Source organism: Pelmatolapia mariae, linkage group LG23 (genome assembly GCF_036321145.2).
Source record: "Pelmatolapia mariae isolate MD_Pm_ZW linkage group LG23, Pm_UMD_F_2, whole genome shotgun sequence".
In the NCBI taxonomy this organism is placed as follows: domain Eukaryota; kingdom Metazoa; phylum Chordata; class Actinopteri; order Cichliformes; family Cichlidae; genus Pelmatolapia; species Pelmatolapia mariae.
This window is the reverse complement of record NC_086246.1, coordinates 15,423,244-15,442,977: the sequence shown is the minus strand read 5'-3', so window position 1 is coordinate 15,442,977 and position 19,734 is coordinate 15,423,244. Positions and strand designations below refer to the sequence as shown.

Sequence of the window (19,734 nt, the reverse complement as noted above, 5' to 3'; positions counted from 1 at the left end):
TTCAAAATGCAGTCTACAAGAAATGGATAATGCCACGAAAGGCTACATGGTGGCTAGCTAGCTAGCAAATCATGTTAGAATTAGCATAAGGATGAAGTTAAAAGTCAGGTTGACAGAACAGCATTTCCCTATTTTAGTGGCCTCTTGACCAAAAATGCAACTTGACAGAAGGCCCTCTATCTCTTTTTTCATTTTCTTTTTTCTTAAACCACTCATCTACCAGTTTTTCCTCCGTATTTGTCACAGAAAATCAAAGGTATTGGGGGAAAAAAAGCAAGGGGCAGGCATAAAAACTCGTTCCATTAAAAACATTAGTTTGAGAGTAGTGCTGGATGTCCATGTGCACAAAAACATAGATGACATTTCATGCCATATTTACCATGAGACCAGGTTGGCCTTCCACAAGCCAGTACCGCATAGACACTCATATAAACACACACATTACCTCAACTTCTCGTTCTACTATCAACTGTGGTGTTGATACAATACCTGATTTCCTTTGCAGATTATGTAACCATTATGCAAGAACCTAAGTCTTGAAGGTTGGGCCTCATTACTACTGCAGGCCTTTCATATTAATCTGTCTTTAAAATGTTTGAAGTTCATTCGAGGCTTTAGATGTGCTTGCCAGTGATTGGGGGCAATATTTGGAGCATGCACTCCAAGTTGCTCATTCTTGTGGCTGAGCCAGCAAGGCCTCATTAAATGCAAAGGCAGACAAAAAAAAACAATATGAAGTGAAAGCTGATACCCATGTAAGTGCTTTTGAACCACTTTCGAAATCCGTTATATTTTTGCTAATGCGTGGTGGCAACTCACAGCTAGAAAAATGTCGATAACCATTAAAACTATAGTTTATGGCTCTTGCTTGTTTTTTGGCAGTGGATGTTATTATTTTAAAAACACTGTGATTCCTATATCATATGAAATATAAATGCCAGAATAATTCCTTAAAGTGCATATAAAACTGAAAAAAGGGTTCGTAAACTAACTCAAGCTGTGCGTTTTTGGACTAGAGTGTGTTGTGTAGTTCTTCCATGATACCAAGTGCATTAAACGTTGAAAGTCAACATAAAAAATGTTTTGAAAGGTAAACTCAGCCAAGTTTTCCATTTTGGATCCTTTTAGAAAGAATTCTCTGAGGGGGAAGTGTTGGACAGATTGTCCTGTGTGTGCTTTAAAAGAACAACACTGTTGTGTAACTTTGCTAATATGTGTATTTTGTTCTCTTTTGGTTTGATGGACTTGCATTTTACTAGAATCTATTACATGTCTCATTAAGTTCAACTTAATAAGAAACAATATGGTCAAATACATGCAATGTGGATTTCATATTCAGGAAAGAATGATAAATCTTTCCCTTACATATTGTCTTTATTAGGAACACTTTGCAACTATTGCCAGAACCCAGTAAACCCAATGATGATAAAATCTGAACTTTTCTGCAACAAATGTTAATGATTAGTTTTGAACAATTTACTCTGTTGAACTTTTAATTTTAGATGATGTTTAATCATCAGTCGATGTAATGATGTGGGATTTTTTTTAGATACCAATATCTGGTCATTTAAAAGTTTAAAAATCCAATATGCTGATCTGTTTGCCAATATTTAGTTTTTCTTCCAGACACATAAAATATGGAAGAGATTTCTCTAACATTTGTTGTGTGTATTTATGTACCTATTTACTCCAAAAATGTAAATGTCATTACATGTGTTTGTTACTCATGGCCATTATAAATACCAATACCAACACATTGCCAAATAGCTAATATAAACCCGTCACTCATATAAGTCAGTCTCAGTACAGATCACACTGTTAGTCAAATTACTAGTTCTCTCAAGTTTAAAGGTTACTTTTTACCTCTAAGTGAAGCTATAAGGTAAATTTCGATTCAAATTGTTTTGTTTTTTTAGTCAGCAGTTCAACATGATAAATGCATTATACAAACGAATTTTAAATAAATAACATAATAAAAATCGTAATTTTAAGAAGTCAAAAGCTTCAAGTTTTACAGAAGAACCCAAACAGAATGGAAAACTTCAGTCTGGTTAATGGCAAACAAATAAGATAAATAAATTGAGACTGTTTAAAAGAAATATACAAAAAAATCAGGCGAACTTATTTCATAATACTTATGAAATGAAAAAAAAAGACTTTTTATTGTCTTATCGCCCAGCCCGAATTTCATTGACATGTTTAAAAACCTTCTGCTTTCTTTTCCAACTACATATAGACAGTTATGTCCTAATCGCAGCAGCTGGCCCTGTCGTTGGACTAGACTACATGGTATGATAATTGCATTTACTGCCATAACTTGCTGTTTTTATCACTATAATACTCCATCGGCATGAGCCCCCATACTGGACGCTTATAATCTAATGTTTTAAAACTGCTGATTAGCCTGCTACTACTAAATTCCTTTCCCATTCACTATGTAAACTGTGTAGTGATAATAATTATGTAGGTATTTTCCCTCAGGTGAAATCACAAGCAACCCAAAACAGGTGGAAAAGCCCCTTAATTATCCGTGTGTGATGAGTACACATGCAAAAATGTCCGCAAACACACTAACGGCATCCACAAGCTGGGCTGTCCGGTAATTGTCTGCAGATGTGAACTTCGGGATTCAGGTCAGCAAAAGTAATGTATTACAATGCTTGAAGCCAATCTGTAGGCTTATAAACCATCAGACTGTTGAAAAATACTCATGCATTCCTCTAGTTCGGTGTTGTGGCACAGAAACTCTGCTCAAGGGTCATTTAAAGCCAGCCACTAACACCGAGTCAAAAGAAAACAAACTGAAGTAGCCCACGATGTGAACATTTGTGGAATGTTCCTTTATTGTGTTTGTATTCACTCTAAGTGATCTCACAGGCCTTTGGTGCCTTCAAGGAATATTACTGCACTTATTCCACAATAGCAGTTTATACAAACCTGCACAAATGTCCAGGAGAGTTTGTACATTTGAGATGTGTGCGTAGGTGTTGTGTATTAGAGAGAGTTATTGTTGAACAGTTGGTCCACGGACGTTCACAAAGACCTTCGCACTCAAATGGACATGGCTACCGTGACGTCACTAACTGGTTTCTGAAGTGCTGTTTTGAAGCCTCAAGATAAGCGTTTTCGGCCTTGCCAACTTGATGATGTTTTAAAAAGTAGATGCGGCATCTGCACACTCATTTGCAATCAGCATACCCCAGATAACCCTCCTTTCTGACACATAGCATGACCAAGATTTAGAAAGCTGACTTAATCTTTGTTCAGTATGACTGAAAATAAGTGACTAACACCATAAACTCTGCAGTGTTTCTAGAGGTCAAATCAGAAAACCTTTCTATAGATTTGCAACCCGTGGAGCTACGTCCACCTTTTATACTCTACACTACTGTGTTGTTATTAGTATTATGTTTAAATGAGCAAAGGTGAGAATCACTAGGCACCCCACAATGTAATATTATTATATAGCATATACTGCAAATCATCACCTTTTTTTAGCTGCAAATTATGTCTTCAAAGTGTATTGGTATATGTTTTGTCCAATAATATATAGTTATCTCACTTTAGTTTTTTTTATTCATTTATTTTGCCATAAATGTTGCAATAAGTCAGTCTGATATCAGTCTGCGATTGAATGGGACCAAGATAGTAACTACATGCAATCTGCTTTTGATAGTACAGCAATGAAATGTAATACATTTTCAAAAATCACGTGTCTGTTGCTGTTTACATTGACAAACAAATCACATTTAACAGAAATTCAAATTTAACTATTACGTTTGCACTCAGCAACCTTCATGTTCTACAGGAATATGACTGGAATACAACCAGCCGGCAACCAGCCGAGTTGAGTCTCTTCACTTGTGCTAGTTGACAAGGACTCATTCAGACTGATGGCAACATGTTGGGAATCTGTTGGCAATTAGGCAGCAATTATCTACAAAGCTCTGACATTTTTGATAGTGATTACAATCAGTCCAAGTCAGACTCCAACTGTTTGCAGAAAGGTTGGTTTCTTTCAGGCGACCTGTGCAATCACCTTTGAAACAAAACTGGTCGTGAGTGAGCAACATCCTTAAGCTCTGGGCAACCATTCAGTAACCAAAAGCCGTAGTCGGTCGCAGAATGTGGAAAAAAAATACAATCACCAGGCAACCATCAACTTTTATTTATTTATTTTGACGCAAGGAAGTTAATGTCCTATTTTTACTTGTGTGACTGAGATGTTAGCCAAAGTTACTTCCTAATTCAGAGCAAGCTAAGTGTGTCCAGTGCTGGATGTTTTTTCAGTTGAACCATTTTAACCTCCTAAGATCCGAACTCTTTCTTGGGATGCATTTTTAATGTCTCTTTGCTATTTGGGCTGATTGGGACCTGATGAATGTAAAAACAAAGAAATACCTCTTCTTTTTTTTCCCTTTTTTTTTTTTACCTGATTTTTGTTTCTGAGAAAAATGAGATCCACATATGAGGACATCCGCTTTAAATTTCGATAGGACAGTGGCAGTATAATGTTCTCGTAAGTGGATATCAGGCCCTTGTAGAGCAAAATTTAGTATTTTGGTCTAGGCAACCCAAAATGTGATGTCCACATATGTGGACGCCAGGTCCTAGGAGGTTAATGTAAGTTTGCTAGGCTAAATCTTTGCTCTTAGCATGGTGATTCATGAGATGAGCCCTCTCATTCCCAGAGTATTTTAATTTATTAAAATATTGATATTGGGTGCCCCCCCCCCCCCCTTAGAAATGAGTGAGTTTTTAAATATAGTGCTTTATTTATCTGTCAGCTGTGTGTTGAATCCAAAAAGACTTAGCATGATAAAATAAATAACACCACACAACTGAAATATGAACAAGGGTATGTAGAGAGACACTCAGTCCTTAACATTCAGCCTCTTATACTAAGGACACTGTCAGTAGCACTTGTGGACATGTGACTGTGTGTCATCAATGAAATGTATGCATACACAAGTCAATGGGAAACCAATGAAAAAAAAAATAAAGCTACAGCAGTTTTTGTAATGCCACTTGCTTGAGGCCAAGAATGGTCACACTGATGCCGCTGTGGTATTGTAGGTGGAGTTGCAGTGCTCAGATTCTGTGTGCACTCATGCATGTATCCAGGGACACACACAATTCTTATGAATGATATAATTTAAAAATGTGTTTCTCCAGTGAGTCTCTGAACTGTAGTGTTGGAGCTGATGATAGCAGCCCTGGTTCTGCTTACAGTGGCCATTTAATGGAAGGGGAGTCCATCCAATGGCGGAATAAGATCCTGTCTGGGGAAGCAACTGAATCCAGTTTTAAATCCACCACCACAACAACAACCTGGCACGTGACTATGCCCTGAGACCAACAAATGGGAGTTAGGGGATTGTCCTGTACTAAATCGATCACAGATGACAGAATTCTCTGAGACATATTTTCTTTGAAAGAAAAAACAAAAAAACTAAAATGAGTCACCAAAAGTACCTGTGGTCTGGTCCAAGTGATGTTTGGTTGTGGTAAATACTACACTGAGCAAAGAGCAAGTCATGTTGTGTATTATTTAGTAAATTATAGGAATGTATAATGACCAAAATGATCCAGTAATGGAAAAAAAAAATCCAGTAGAGCATCAATTATTATAACCCCAGTCTTTATGTTATGTGCCACTAAACATACCTTTACACATTCTGTATAACTTTCATGATGTATGTAATTAACATCACATTGTGAGTGCACATTTGCAGGGTTATCATAACTGTTTCACCATGGTCATGGCATCTAATGATTTACGCAGTGCATCATAGCAACAAGTGTTCCAGTGCCTGAGTGCGTGCATGCGTGTGTGTATCTTCCAGGTGCGTTACCATAGTAATATTTCTCTCACTTCCTGGCTCTTTTGAGTTCTGTATGTATGTGTTGCCAAGGAAACTGACATAGTCTATTGCCTGAGGCTTTTGCGCCATTTGTCCCATTGTCTAAAATAGAACAGAAACCACATGCTGCAGTTCAGTGTATGTCCAAATGGTATTAGTCATCTAACTGCATAGTGCTGGCCCAGTCAGCAGAGTCATTAATCTTTCCAGGGTAAAATCTGTCAGATGGGAGCACAAAGCAGCAGTAACACTGATAGCATAGCATTTGCTGAATCCAGTCCTTAACAGAAGCATTAAACTAAGGCTTGCACACTTAAAAATCTCTTGATGCTTGGTCTCATACTAATCCTTTTCTTTCTTCTTCCTTCACATAATATATTCAGTCATTTCTGCTGAAACAACAACAACAAAAAAGTAGTAAATAGCACCCGTTAAACTTTAAATTATCTGATTAGATCTGCCCAGCCATTCCAGCAAACAGCCAAATGGAGGCTTTACAATACAAGCCAGCATGAAAGAAGGAGCTAGGGTAAGAGGTGGGTTGCAAAGTGGCTTGCATCAGCTGTGCACAGGCTAAAGCTGCTCATGATTCAGTCATGCTAGACTAAAAGGTGATTGCCAAGGTTGTCTGGTGGGAGGCACCTGTCTCCAAACAATTGTGGTCTGACTCAGACTGACTGCTGTAACTCAGGCAAATTGCCAACACGTGTCCAGCCGCTGTTTTTGCAAGTTTGACTAAATAGTAAGTATAATAGGAAGGCTGGAAATCGGTGTAATGATATCCCCTGAGCTTGACTTTTACATGCAAAAACTATGGCTGTTACTTATGTCTGTTGCTCTGAAGTCCAGTTGGATGTCTGATTTGGTTAAACTTGGTGCTGGCTCTTTAAGGCCAAAATGGATTCCAACCCAGTATTTTTTTTTCTCTTTACGGTTGAACACTAATGTGAAAAAATAGTTTTCAAACATGTTGTATCTTTTTTTTTCCATAATTAGCAGACTTTGGTGCTCAACAGGGAGGGGTAATAACTGACGTAAACATTGAGCTTTTTTTCCTGGATTTTTGTGCCCTGAATGGACTTACTATTCTACAGATGGATATCAGATGGATGAATATCATCACCAAGGAATTGGTATTCCTTTACCTCAATGTTATTTAAGCATAGAAAATACTAAAATAATTTAAAGTTACTATTAATTTAAAGAACATGCAGTGTAAATAGATAGAATTGACGCTGGTGCACCAGTTTTGGTTGGGACATATTCAATCATTGTTGGCCAGAAGAGTGGCCAACCGTGAGCCAGAGCATCAAGTTGGAATTATGGTTAAAAAGAAAGTTTTTTATTGATGCAGATGGTAAGAAAATTCAACGCACATTTACTATGTTTTTTTTCTTTTGGACACATTAAACAAACAGATTTATATTTGTTATTTATAGTTATTTACTTACTCGTTTACACTCTTACAAGTATTGTGTATTGTGCTGAAGTAAGCATGTCTTCTGCAATCTTGAATTCTTTGAGCAAAGTGTTGGACAGATTGTCCTGTCTGTGTGCAACACTATTGAACAACACTATTGAACAACACTATTGTGTAACTTTGCTATTTTCTGAGCATATTTTGGCGTGCTGGCGTTGCATTTTACTAGGCTCTATTGCACGTCTCATTCATGCATGTTCAGCTTAATAGGAAATAATATGGTCAAATGTGGTCAATGTGGAATTCATATTCTGCAAAGAATAATAACTCTTTCACTGACATATTCTCTTGATTAGGATCACTACATCTACTGTCATGGTTTGAAGACCAAAACTCACTAAACCCAGTGTGTGTTTTAAAGTTAAAATCTTAATTTTCTACAACGAATATTAAATACAAATTTAGAGGGATTTTATCTTGAACTTTTAATTTAGAAATTATGATGTAACAGCATTACCAGAGTCCAGCAGTGATAGCAGGACTTGGTCTCCCTCCCTCGGCTCTTCAGTCAGCATTCCACAGTTTTCATAGCTCGACACTTAAGAGCCGAAGCTCATCTGTCTTTTTCAGAGATCCCGCTGAGCAGAACCAGCTCGACCGAGGACAGGCCTCTTTTTTTTCTTTACTTTTTTTTATAACATCGTTCCAACAGCTTGTCTTTTCTTTTGTTGTATGTGTGTGTGTACAGGCATGTGTGCGCCCTCTGAAGTGAAGCGGGCTGAAAAAGGGTTTCCTCAGTCAGCGATAAGGAATGGCGGTACACAGGCGTGCACTGACAAAAAATATGCAGAACAGCTGTGCTGGATAAAATGCTTTCTGAAAGGGGGGCAACATGCAACTCGCTTCGCTCGCTTCACTCGCACACAAAGTCATTTGGCTCTCCAGGTTGCCTGTATCCACATCATGTTTTCCTTCCATGGCTGAATGATGGCTCTGTTGCCTCACTGCACTGACTGGGGTCAAATAACAAGCGAGCTGACAGCAGGGAGGGAGGAATGGCTTCAGGAAAATATTGTTGATAGAGGCCCAAATATGAAAAGTTAAGTCTTCATGGTGTCTCATTTTTCTTCTACATACCATGCGTAAACATCAATCAGATGAAAATTTAAACAGAGATCTAATAAGAAAAAGAAAATGCTCATTCCCACATAAATGCAGACACATTGCACACTGTTAAGCCCTCAGTCTGGTTAAGGCATTAGGTAAATTGCAGCAATGCCCCCCCCCTCCCACTCATTTTAACCTCTCCTTCTTCCTGACCTGTCAGTAGACACACAGGAATGCATGAATAGAGATTCAGATGGCTGAAACGTTCAAAGCCAATGCTGTCTCAGAATCTCCAATATTTAATTACGTTTTACATCAGTTCAGTTTCATCCTGATCGCAGATAAAGCCCAACCTGGAAGGTAAATATGCTCATTTTGTATCCAGGGCACATATTGTAGATCCATCAGTATAGGGCCAGCTTAAGATGTCCCCAATTGCTCCTTAGAACTAGAATAGAGAAGTGTCTTCCAAAGCATGTGATGTCTTTATTCGTCTTTGTAGGCTACATCAGCAGTACAGTAGGTTTAATCAGCTTCATGTTCATTAGTTTTTAAACATTTGATGCTAAATAAACTAAGTCCCATAAGACTTGGTTAATTATTTCCATACGCAATCAGGGATCAAGACATTTTACCCAAGTAAAAAGGTTTGAAAGGTCCTTCTCCTGGAATAGATTAAAACCTTCTATAAATCTACAAATTAGTCCACACCTCACACCTCTGCTTCTTTTCTGCAGCCTGCCGCTGCCTGGCTCTTTGCGTCTGTGAGCTCGACTTCATCACAAGTTGGCTGACCACATCAAAGAAGAACAGCTCTGTTTTGCATTGCTAAAGTGTGCTTTGTAAAGCAGGAGAGGAAAACCCGGTGAAGTGAGTGTTAGTTGGCAAGATTAGCGAGGTGAAAGCAGACATGGAGTGCACCAAAATTATAGAAGATATTTTTACCATGCAATTTTCCTTATATAGCACCAAATCACCACAACAATCTCCTCAATGTGCTTTATATTGTAGGGTAAAGAGCCTATAGTAATACAGAGAAAACTTCAACAATCAGGCAACCTCTTTTGAGCAAGCGCTTGGTGACAGGTGGAAGGAAAAACTCCCTTTTCATAGGAAGGAGGGGAGGAAGACAGGAGAAAAGGCATGCAGCCACTGAGCTGACTGCTTGATTCACCTGTATCTCCTATCATATGAAAACATACTATATGGAAAGTGAATAAAGTTAAGAACAGGATTGTCACTGGAGGGTTCAATCAACAATCGAGTTATCGGACGAGGAACCATATTCGATACACATAGAAAGTGACAGGATGGATTGTAACCCCCAACCGCAGCCCTAATCCTAACCATATGATAACTTATGTGGTAACTTCTCTGACCTGGACTTGCAACATGGAAAATTGGTGCATCTTTATATGAAAACCGATAAAAATCAGCAATGCAATGTAAAATGACATGAAATGGTTCCATGTCCCGATACTGTTAACATTCCTTTTGGTATAAGTTTTGTCTCACTTGTCCTTCCCAGGGGGATTTCACCTGGAGCAGCCTGTCGGGGCGGAGCGTGCGTCTGATGCCAGTTGCCATCCAAAGCCTGTCAGAGTTGGAGAGGGCCCGGCTACAGGAAGTGGCCTTCACCCGTTTACACCAGGACTATGACTTGGGATGTCAGATAACCATGCCAAAAGGTGGGGATTGTTTTGTTCTTTTTAATGCATACTGTAGACTTGAGTTAAACAGCATCACATCATTTTTATGTTTAAATCAGTATATCCCACCCATTCAGAGCTAACAAAGTGCTTTGGATAACATCAGGGTTTTGAGAACCTGACAGTTATATGACTGTTACCAAACCAAATGCATGTATCATTGCCTCCAGGACTCTTCTCGGTTACATGCGCTACAAACTGATATGCTTGACCTGGGTTTGCAGTGCAAGCTTGTGCAGTATCTTTAATTGTTCCATAAAGTACAGCCAATGCTCAAGTCCCTGACCACATCCCCTTGTCATCCCTCAAGTGTATTGAAGGGAAATCGTGTATGGTCTATGTTTGGGGAAGTTGTGACAACACACAAAAGATATAAGCCTTACTTCACATAGGGATCGGTTGCTTCCTGTTCGCCTTGGTATCTGTTGACCTCCCGTCCTCATAACGACATGAAACTCCCTTTCCGCTGTGGCAGAGGCCAAGTGCAGCCACTGTAAATGCTATTTAAAAAGTCTCAGGGTGTGCACAAGAGTGATATAGTTGACCTTATTGTTCCGTGTTTTGCTCTTGTAAACCAGATAATTAAGCTTTTGCTAAACTTGGATTAATTTGTCAAATTTTCTCATTTTCCGAACACAGACAGAGCACTGCAGTGAGACTGCTGGAGTTGGTGGTTTTCCACTGGTCTCGCCCAGCCTAAAAATGTCCACATGCATTAGTTTTTAGATATCAGAGAAAACAAATATAATCCCACCCAATTTAGGAAGATAAGTTTGCAAATTTTAATAAATGTAAACCCTTACTGAATTTTTAAAAGTGGACTTGTCAGTGATGTAATTTTAGCTCTGTAGTCCTGAAGTCGATCAGTCTGGAGTTCAGAAATATGCAGATATGCAGTCCTGTTAAAACTAGGTACACCCTTACTGTTTCCATAGGAATTAAGAGGAGTAGTGGCATCCAGGTGCTGCTAATAACTCAGGGGTGTCCAACTCCAGGCCTCAAGGGCCGGTGTCCTGCAGGTTTTAGATATCACCCTGGGTCAACACACCTGAATCAAATGATTAGTTCATTACAAGGTTTCTGGTGAACTTCAAGACATGTTGAGGAGGTAATTTAGCCTTTAAATCAGCTGTGTTGGATCAAGGACACATCTAAAACCCACTGGCCCTCGAGGCCTGGAGTTGGACACCCCTGGCTTAACTGATCATCATCAAGCCATCTATAAAAGCAGACGTTTAGGCAGTTTTAGCATTCAAGCATGTGTTAATATAATGCCACGATCTTCCCAGGAGTGAATATCAAAGCAAATTCATCCTATGTTGCCTATTGTAGCCACAGGTTCTGAGCACCTTGCAGTCATTATGCTCACCATGAGCTTCTCTGCATATTCTAGAGGCCATGTGTCCGAAGGCTAAAGCTCAACTGAAATTGAATCATTCAACAGGTCAATGATCCCAAATCTACAGCAGATTCTCTGAAAAAGAAAAGAATCAAGGTTTTGCGAGGAGTGATCCAAGATTCTTCCACAGCGATGTGGGATACTGATAATGTACAAAAAATGAATAATTCAAGTTATTGCTGCTGAAGTTGGTTCTACAAGCTACTGGATCATGGGGTGGGCTTAGTTTTTCACAACACTGAATGTTATTTTTCACATGGCTGCATAACATGAACGCAGCTTTCATGACCTCACCCACTAATTCATCAAGGCCCGCCTTGAAAGATTGGGCAAAGTCTTTTAACAGTTGGTCTGTTGATGTTTTTAAAGTAGTCATGTTACTCACGTATACGGAAGGTCTTACAAACCACAAAGTATCGAGTCCCTAAATTCAACCCTGCTTTATCATCTTTTTTTAGTATCACGGGCACCACGATTATCCAATTAAGAAGTCATTCATCTTTCAGTTTCATCAACTTGCATGTTAACTCATGCAGACGACACATATTAAAATTGACCTTGTAATGGTAATCCCCACATTTCTCAGTTGACTCTTTTTGGGGCAGTTAGCACTTTTTTTTTTTGCATTCTGCTGTTCTTTACAGTTACTTTAGTCGTGCAAGGTAATAATCAATAAAAATGACAGCTAAAACTTACAATATCATACGACATCAGAATTTTGAATCTGTTTCTGCTACAAGCTAAGGTGCACAAAGGGGCACAGTGAGGGTAGCATTGTGTACTATATCAGTTGAGTGGGTGCTGTAGCAGCACTACAGTGCAGTGAGTGGATTATACGGGGCTTGCATTCCAGCTGAAGGTTAAACCTCTCCCCAGCATGATTTAATACGTACTTGTCTGCGTTGCTTATGAATTCCAGAGCCCCTGACGGCCGCCATGTGCAAGCGAGGGAAATATTTCAACTGTGTGAGATTTTGTGTGTGCGCCCGATCGCTGTTTCGGCTCCGCTATAACGTGCGTTTTGTGTCTGATATTTAACCGAGAGGCAGGGCTCGTGTTTCTAGGGTTTCTTCGAGAACGAGGAGAGGATTAAAGGAAGACAGAAGCTGGGAAGACGAGGAGGGATGGGACGAGAGAAAGACAGCAAAGGTTCATCGTACGACTTCACAACTGGCTGCGAGCTGAGGAGAGGAGTGTGCCGTTTTCGGGGGGATTTCCGCAAGGCTTTTGGAAATCATCTGTCAAAAATCCAAACCATTTCCTCTGTCTTCCTCTCCCTTCTCACTCTTGCTGCCCCCACTTTCAATCACAACATCTGCTTTCTTTCTCGCGGTGTCTCACGCCCCTCACTGTTTCCACCTACTTTTCTCCCAGACTTTGTGCTTCTGCTGCGCTTAAAGTTTCAGGCCAGGTTAAATGGATCAGAAACCAAACCTTCTCCCTGACATAAGCTGCCAGCACCACCATCGAGCACATTATGTGCACTGGATGCAGTTCCCTCATCCCCCCTCCAAGTGACTCATTTGACACAGCTGTAAGGGAACATCTGCGGTTCAAACCGAGGTTGCTACACCAGCAGATCGAGGCTCCGCGAATTAGCCCAGAAAGATCTCACGTGTTAAAAGGACTGCGTTTTTATACCAGAGTGACAGAACGATAACATTAAAAGTTGCTGAGGTTTCCACAAAACTGACATTCCTCACCACAAGATGAGGATCCCAAGACTTTCAAGTCTCACGTGGCGCAGCTTCCACAGTTTCCTGATCATCAGTCAGCAAATTCAGGAGCCATTCATCATGTTGACGGCCGTCAAAACGGCTTCCTCTTTTCAAAGCATTGCGGTCAAATACCTCGATGGAAAGCTCACATATGGACATTGATGTCCTCTTCAGGATGGAGATTTTTTTTATTTTTGTTAAATTAAAGCCCATCAGCTGTTTCTCTAAAGATCACTATGAAAGTAAATGCAGTGAATGGGGGCAATGCTGTGCTCTTAATGCAGAAAAGGGTTTTTATTAAGATAAACCAGGCTAAGAATGTGTATATGCGCCCATATATGGTGCTGTGACATGTACTGCTGTCTGAGGTAAGAAAAGCCTTACATATACTTGGTAATCTAGATAAAAACTATAAGTGATTTAATGTGTTTTCACAGTCATTTTTTCCTGTGCTGACTACTACTGTTGCTGACCCTGTCTGACAGCTCCATTAAATGGATTTGAGTGCATGGATACCTCACCTCCCTCCCCCACCACAGAAGTTAATTCATGTCTGCATTCCTGACATAAGCTTATTAAATATAATAATCCAGATAAGAAAGAGCAGATATGGGAATCGTTTGTTTCAGGTGATTTATTTTGGCCCTTTTTCCCCCCATGTGCAGATGGACAGAAGAGGAAAAAGTCGCTGAGAAGGAAGTTGGACTCGCTCGCAAAAGAGAAAAGCAAAGACAAAGGTACGCCAAGTTCTTTTAACACACACTCTGATATTTTGCCATTTCACAGGCTTTTCTCCCTCTGCGTCTCATTGCCTTCAGTTGTTTTTGTCACGACTGTCTCCATCCCCCCTCCCTCCCTCCACCCAACCAGTGAGACATAGAGGTCCAGTCTGTGGTCTCCACCCCTTGGGCAGGTGAACAGGGAGGTTACAAAAACCGTTTCTGTTTACTGGGCTTCAACAGTTTATATTTAGCTTTAGTGGAGTGACTCCTTGTAAGGGGACTGGCTTTGAGGATCAGCCACTGTGCTGCGCTAAGCAAACCCTGCATATTTGGCAGGAAGAGCAAAAAGCTTAGTCTAAGACGCTAAAGTGGAGAGCGAAGTGAACCGTAAAATGAAAATGGGATCTTGTTATAGAATGTGTGAGAACACTTAATGATAAGGAAAAGTGCTACTGTTAAGGTGATATATGAACAAAGCTAATTACTAGCTAATTAGTAATGACTAGGGTGACCAACCGTCCTCTTTTCCCCGAACATGTCCACTTTTCACGTTCTGTCCAGGGCGTCCGGGGGGATTTTCGAGACTAATGAAAATGTCCGGATTTTCCTACAGAGGACCCATATGTGTGACTTCATCCCTGAGCAGTTGCTTTGTGAGTGGTTGTTCTGCGCTCACAGACGGGACAGACTGTGTGCATCAGCGCCTATTAATGTTTAAAAGATGCCAACTGCAGCTTTTCAGACGAACTGCAAAAAAAAATTCCCTCATACCATCGTATTTTTCTTATACAGATGGGGCCTTATTTCTGTACCATTATTTAATTCTATTTTTTTATTTCACCATTCATTAACCACACAGAGAAGGCATCGTTTAAATATATTAACATTTTCTTTAAGCAAACAGTATCATTAAAGTTCTTCATGACTGGGCCAAGTGTCCTCTTTTTTGGAAATAAAAATATGGTCACCCTAGTAATGACAAAACATTACATGCAATTAAAGTTTGTTAAAGACAGCATTTTGTCTTAGTCGTTAGCTACTGCTAGCATACTTGGTTAGCAGACAGTTTGCATAAAGCTAGCAGTAAGAAAACATGTTTATTTCCACTGTAAATTTGGACATTTTAACCTAGGAGTCTATGGGGTGGCGTTTGGAGTCAACCTCCTGAATGAATGAAAAACACACCTGAGTTTATAAAGCTGTTGTAATCAGAGACAAAACACACAATAAATTTACTCATAACTGCTAAAGCCAGCATGGCAGTGCATAGTTAAAAGATGCAAAACAGCAGCCAAAACACAAAATTGTACATTTTTTCCAGGTTTTAGAGAGTGAGTGTTAGGTTGGGATGTAAATAATGCACATACTTCGATCAACGCTTATTGCTTATAACGTCTGTCAGATGTTATAAGTAATATAGTGTTATAAGTCCGGTTGTTATCAAGTGATGCATGGTGGACTTAGCTTTGAACTGAGCCCAGAAGGCTTGATTTATGCATGGTTTCAAGCACAAAAGGATTCTAAGTCCTCTCTGCAAGAGAGAAACAGAGGGGGGGAAAGAAAATTGTGTCTCTGGTGATGCTGCTGCAGTAATCTGATCTGTAGACATGTGATGGTCAAACATCAGCCAAAACTGCATTTGCAAATGGTTTAATAGCTGTTACAGTCTCTTTTGTTAAAAGCGGATGTTTTACCTCAGACAACATCAAGCAAGTTGTCATTCTAAGGAAAAGACACGCTAATTGGTCTCAACTATGTCTTGCTGTATTGTGCCGGGAGTTGAGCATTTACTGCTTCCTGAAGCTGTGAGATGACTCCTGCATGAACTTAGACCAGTTAATGTAACTGGTGACGAGAAAAACCAAGTGCTGAAAATCAAGTGTGTGTTCCTGAGACGCCAAAGGTCTGAAAATGGAAGATTTATAAAGATCTGACATGGTTTGATGAACGTGGTTTAGCTGCTCATCACGTCTATGTTATGGGGTTTAGAGACTGGATATAAGCACATACGCTTGTGTGTGTGTGTTGGATATTTAAGCGACTGTAGAGCAAACTGTTTGTGCCACAGTGTTGTTCATAAACCACAGCCTTTCACTTGTGGTTGTGGACTGCATTTTGCTTTCCCTCTCCTCTGTCTTCCTTTGCCTCTTTTCTTCACTCCGGCTCTCTCTCACACACACACACCGCACAGCTGGACAAGTTTTTTTTTCTTCCTCCCCCCCTCAGCTGTTGGCTCAGCCCTTAGGATTGTGTGTAAATGGAATATATAGCCTGCAATAGCCCAGTATGACATAATTCCTCTCTGAAGGCAGCACTGCACGTAATTGGGCCCTCGCATGTGTGCATCCATCAGAAGTACATGAGAAGCTGATGACTGTTTTAAACTTTAAAAACGTTAAAGACTTTTCAGTCTTGCAGCTTCGAATGAGCGAAAATCTAGTCTGACTCATCGGATGTTGACTGTCGGCATGACCACCAAGCATTTCTCTGTGCCAGCTCTGCTTGCAGAAACGCCACAATCCGTCACAGCAAACGACATATTCCGAGAGGCAGCGTTACAACTGGACCATCAGAGGAGCACGTGAATGCAGGGTTGCTATTTTGCAGTTGTGCCATCACTGAATTCTGGGCTTATGTAAGACTAGGGTAAATGGAGCAAAGGAATAACAAGTAACCATTATTCATATCGAGTATGTGTCAAAGCTGACCACCAACTGAAGTTGACCTCGTCGTGGGTGAGCGTCATCAAAGTTGTGTTATTTCCGTCAGAGGCCCCTAGAATTAGTGGGCTGTCGTAGCCGGATTTACGTCGGTTGACTTTCTGAGATGTCTTATTTTGGAAAACAGATGTAGTTCTTTAGTAGTGCCATAAAAGTTTTACTGATATAGTTAATGTGGTTTGAGATGCCTCCATTGCATGTGTGTAAAAGGCAGGCTGCAGCAGAAGTGATAAAGCTGTTAACTGTTTATGCTGGAGAGCTATTTTTGGATGTTGGTAAGGAGCTTCTTTTTCCCATTTCTTCGTGGAGCTAATATTAGTTCAGTTACCCTAACCTTTTTTTTGTTTTCTTTCCTGTTTTTCCCTCTCTCGTCCTCCAACATCTTTTGGCTCTTTTTCACAGAATTCATACCCCAGGCCTTTAGTATACCCCTGTCCCAGGTCATCGCCAACGACAGAGCTCACAGGCAGCGACAGGATTCTTTTCGTCAGGACCCTCCACAGCGGGAGGAGCACAAAGACTCCTCAGACCTCGTATCGTCCATTTTACAGGTCCGTCAGCTCGTCTGTATGGCTCTCCCTCTGTGTGTTCAGTCTTGTAATTCCCATCTTCAGTCTTGGGAACATTTGGGACAAATGTATTTGCACTCCAGAGAATAAGATGAACTCTTAAATCATGTGTCCTGCAGTTTGCCACCAAGCGGCCGTCCAACAAGGAGTTATCCAGCAGTAACTCGTCGCTAAGTTCCACATCGGAAACGGCTAATGAGTCAACATCGCCCAACACCCCTGAAGCTGCCCCACGAGCGCGCAGGAGGGTGAGGCATTGAAATTCGTCATAGCCTGAGCCGCCCGCACAGATCAAGTGGAGGGTTTTTTTTCTATTCAGCCGGGTTTGTTGATTATCCTCTAGGGAGGCATGTCAGTGGACTCCATCACAGACCTAGACGACAACCAGTCCCGCTTGCTTGAGGCGCTGCAGCTCTCTCTGCCAGCTGAAACACCGAGTAAAAAAGAGAAGCACAGGGACAAAAGGCTGAGCCTGAATCCCATTTACCGGCAGGTGCCACGGGTCGTCGATAGTTGCTGTCAGCACATCGAAAAATATGGTGAGCAGCTGCTTAATCGCTCATACAAACCCCCCAAAAATCAGGATCCTGTTTGAAATGTAAATAAAAAAAGAACGCAGGTTGGAAATCTCATAAACCCATATTTTAACCATGATAGAACATACATATTTAATGTTTAAACTGAGAAAATTTACTATTTAGGGGAAAAAAAAGCAACATCAATTTGACCTGGATGGCAGAAACATGTCTTAAAAAAGTAGGGACCGGACCATGTTTTCCACTGTGTAGCATTACCTGTTCTTTTAACAACAGTCTGTAAATGTCTGGGAACTGAGGAGACCAGTTGCTGGACTTCTTGTCTGGTATGGGATTCTAGTTCAAACTTGGTTCTTCTTCGTCGTATGTTTTGTTTTACGATACCCTAAATGTTTTCAGCTGGACTTCAGGCAGGCCAGTTCAGCATCCAGACCTTCTACTTTGACGCCATGCTGTTGTAATAAATACAGCATATGGATCCTCTTCCTGAATTATGAATTTATTATGAATAGGGCTTCCTTGAAAAAGATGTTATCTGAATGGGAGCATATGTTGATCTAAAACCTGTATAAGCATTTCTGCAAGTGTTCCTGAGCTCATGCTCTCCAACACAGAATAATACCGTTTTTTAATGCAGTATCACCTGAGGGCCCGAGGTTCACGGGCATCCAGCATCCAGTAAATTTTCCTTGTTCTTTTGTGTGCAGAGTTTTGTAGAAATTCTAAGTCTTAACAATTTCACATTGAGCAACATTAATCTTTCCAGAATTTATAGATGCAGCTTTACTTCTAAGAAACTCTCTCTTTTTACACCCAATGATGTTACTGGCCTGTTGCCAATTAACCTAATTAGCTGAAAAAGCGCTACTTTTCCAGCCTTTTCTTGCAGCTATTCCAACTTTTTTGAGACGTCTTGCTGCATCAAATTCAAAATGAGCTGATATTTTTATAAAACAGTAAAATGTCTCAGTTTAAACATTTGATACGTTTTCTGTGTCCCTGCCTCTTCAGAATTGGGACTCTACATGTACCAAGCCGTGTCTGATTTCTCTTATTTCTGCACTTTTAATACTTCAGGTTTGCACACTGTGGGGATCTTTAGAGTTGGAAGCTCCAAGAAGAGAGTCCGACAGGTCAGTATTCTGTCCATGTAGTAAAATATATTCCTTCATGTGGTATAACATCTCTCACAGGGCCTTAATTGGGTTGTTTTATACTCATCAGTAACCCATTGTCCTTTATATGAAAGTATCATTTTATGACATCCACAAACAAGATGCACAGCGCCATGCTAAAAAGCCCAACAATAAATCAGAGGCCTGTTTTGTAGAAAGTGAAAGTTTCTGGTGTGAAATGTTCTTCACACTTCTCTTTCCTTTCACAAGAGTCAACACCAACAAACAAAATGTTGTTGCCAAGAATAGAACGTGTTAAAACCAGCACATTGCACTAAAATGTGCCATTTAAGCTAGCAAAGCTTGATCTACTGAATTTTCCAGCCTCACAGTATACAAATACAGTGATCCAGCAGAGTTTATTCTTATTATTCAAGCAAATATAAAGTTATTCTACAAACTCCTACACCGCTCTTTATCCGTTACCTTTGACTTGAATGAACACAGTGAAAGAATGAATAAATCGGGGTTAAACGAAATGGAGCAATCAGTGTGGGTGGCATAATTTTTATATAATCTGTTGCGTGTTTTGTTGGCATGTACTTGCACTTGTAGCGGTTACAGAAAACTAAAGGCACTTAGGGAGGGGAGGTTACTCATTCACTGGCAGCCTCGGAGAAAACATCTGTGACTTTCAGGTCTCCATCATAGCAGAGGTGTGGTGACTGAGATGAAACAAATGCTAGCTTTGTCGTAAGAATTTTTGCTAAATGTTAAGCTTAAGGTACAATGAGCAGATGTACGACGCTCTAGAGCACAATTAACTAGTTTGTACATCAGTTAAGTTGCACTTTG

The 19,734-nt window shown here is 40.3% G+C and overlaps 1 protein-coding gene across 5 annotated transcripts in view; it reads left to right on the top strand.

The window, feature by feature from the left end:
* Positions 1–19,734, top strand: part of LOC134620304 (rho GTPase-activating protein 6-like) — a 105,876-nt gene that overhangs the window by 73,987 nt on the left and 12,155 nt on the right. For 4 of the 5 annotated variants that reach the window (XM_063466386.1, XM_063466385.1, XM_063466388.1 and 1 more), the window contains 6 exons: positions 9,920–10,079; positions 13,883–13,954; positions 17,062–17,210; positions 17,348–17,476; positions 17,572–17,767; positions 18,842–18,897. In XM_063466386.1, the coding sequence (XP_063322456.1) occupies positions 9,920–10,079; positions 13,883–13,954; positions 17,062–17,210; positions 17,348–17,476; positions 17,572–17,767; positions 18,842–18,897 (762 nt within the window). Of the gene's footprint in view, positions 1–9,111; positions 9,262–9,919; positions 10,080–13,882; positions 13,955–17,061; positions 17,211–17,347; positions 17,477–17,571; positions 17,768–18,841; positions 18,898–19,734 lie in introns of those variants that run through there. The other variant, XM_063466389.1, reaches the window with a different exon arrangement.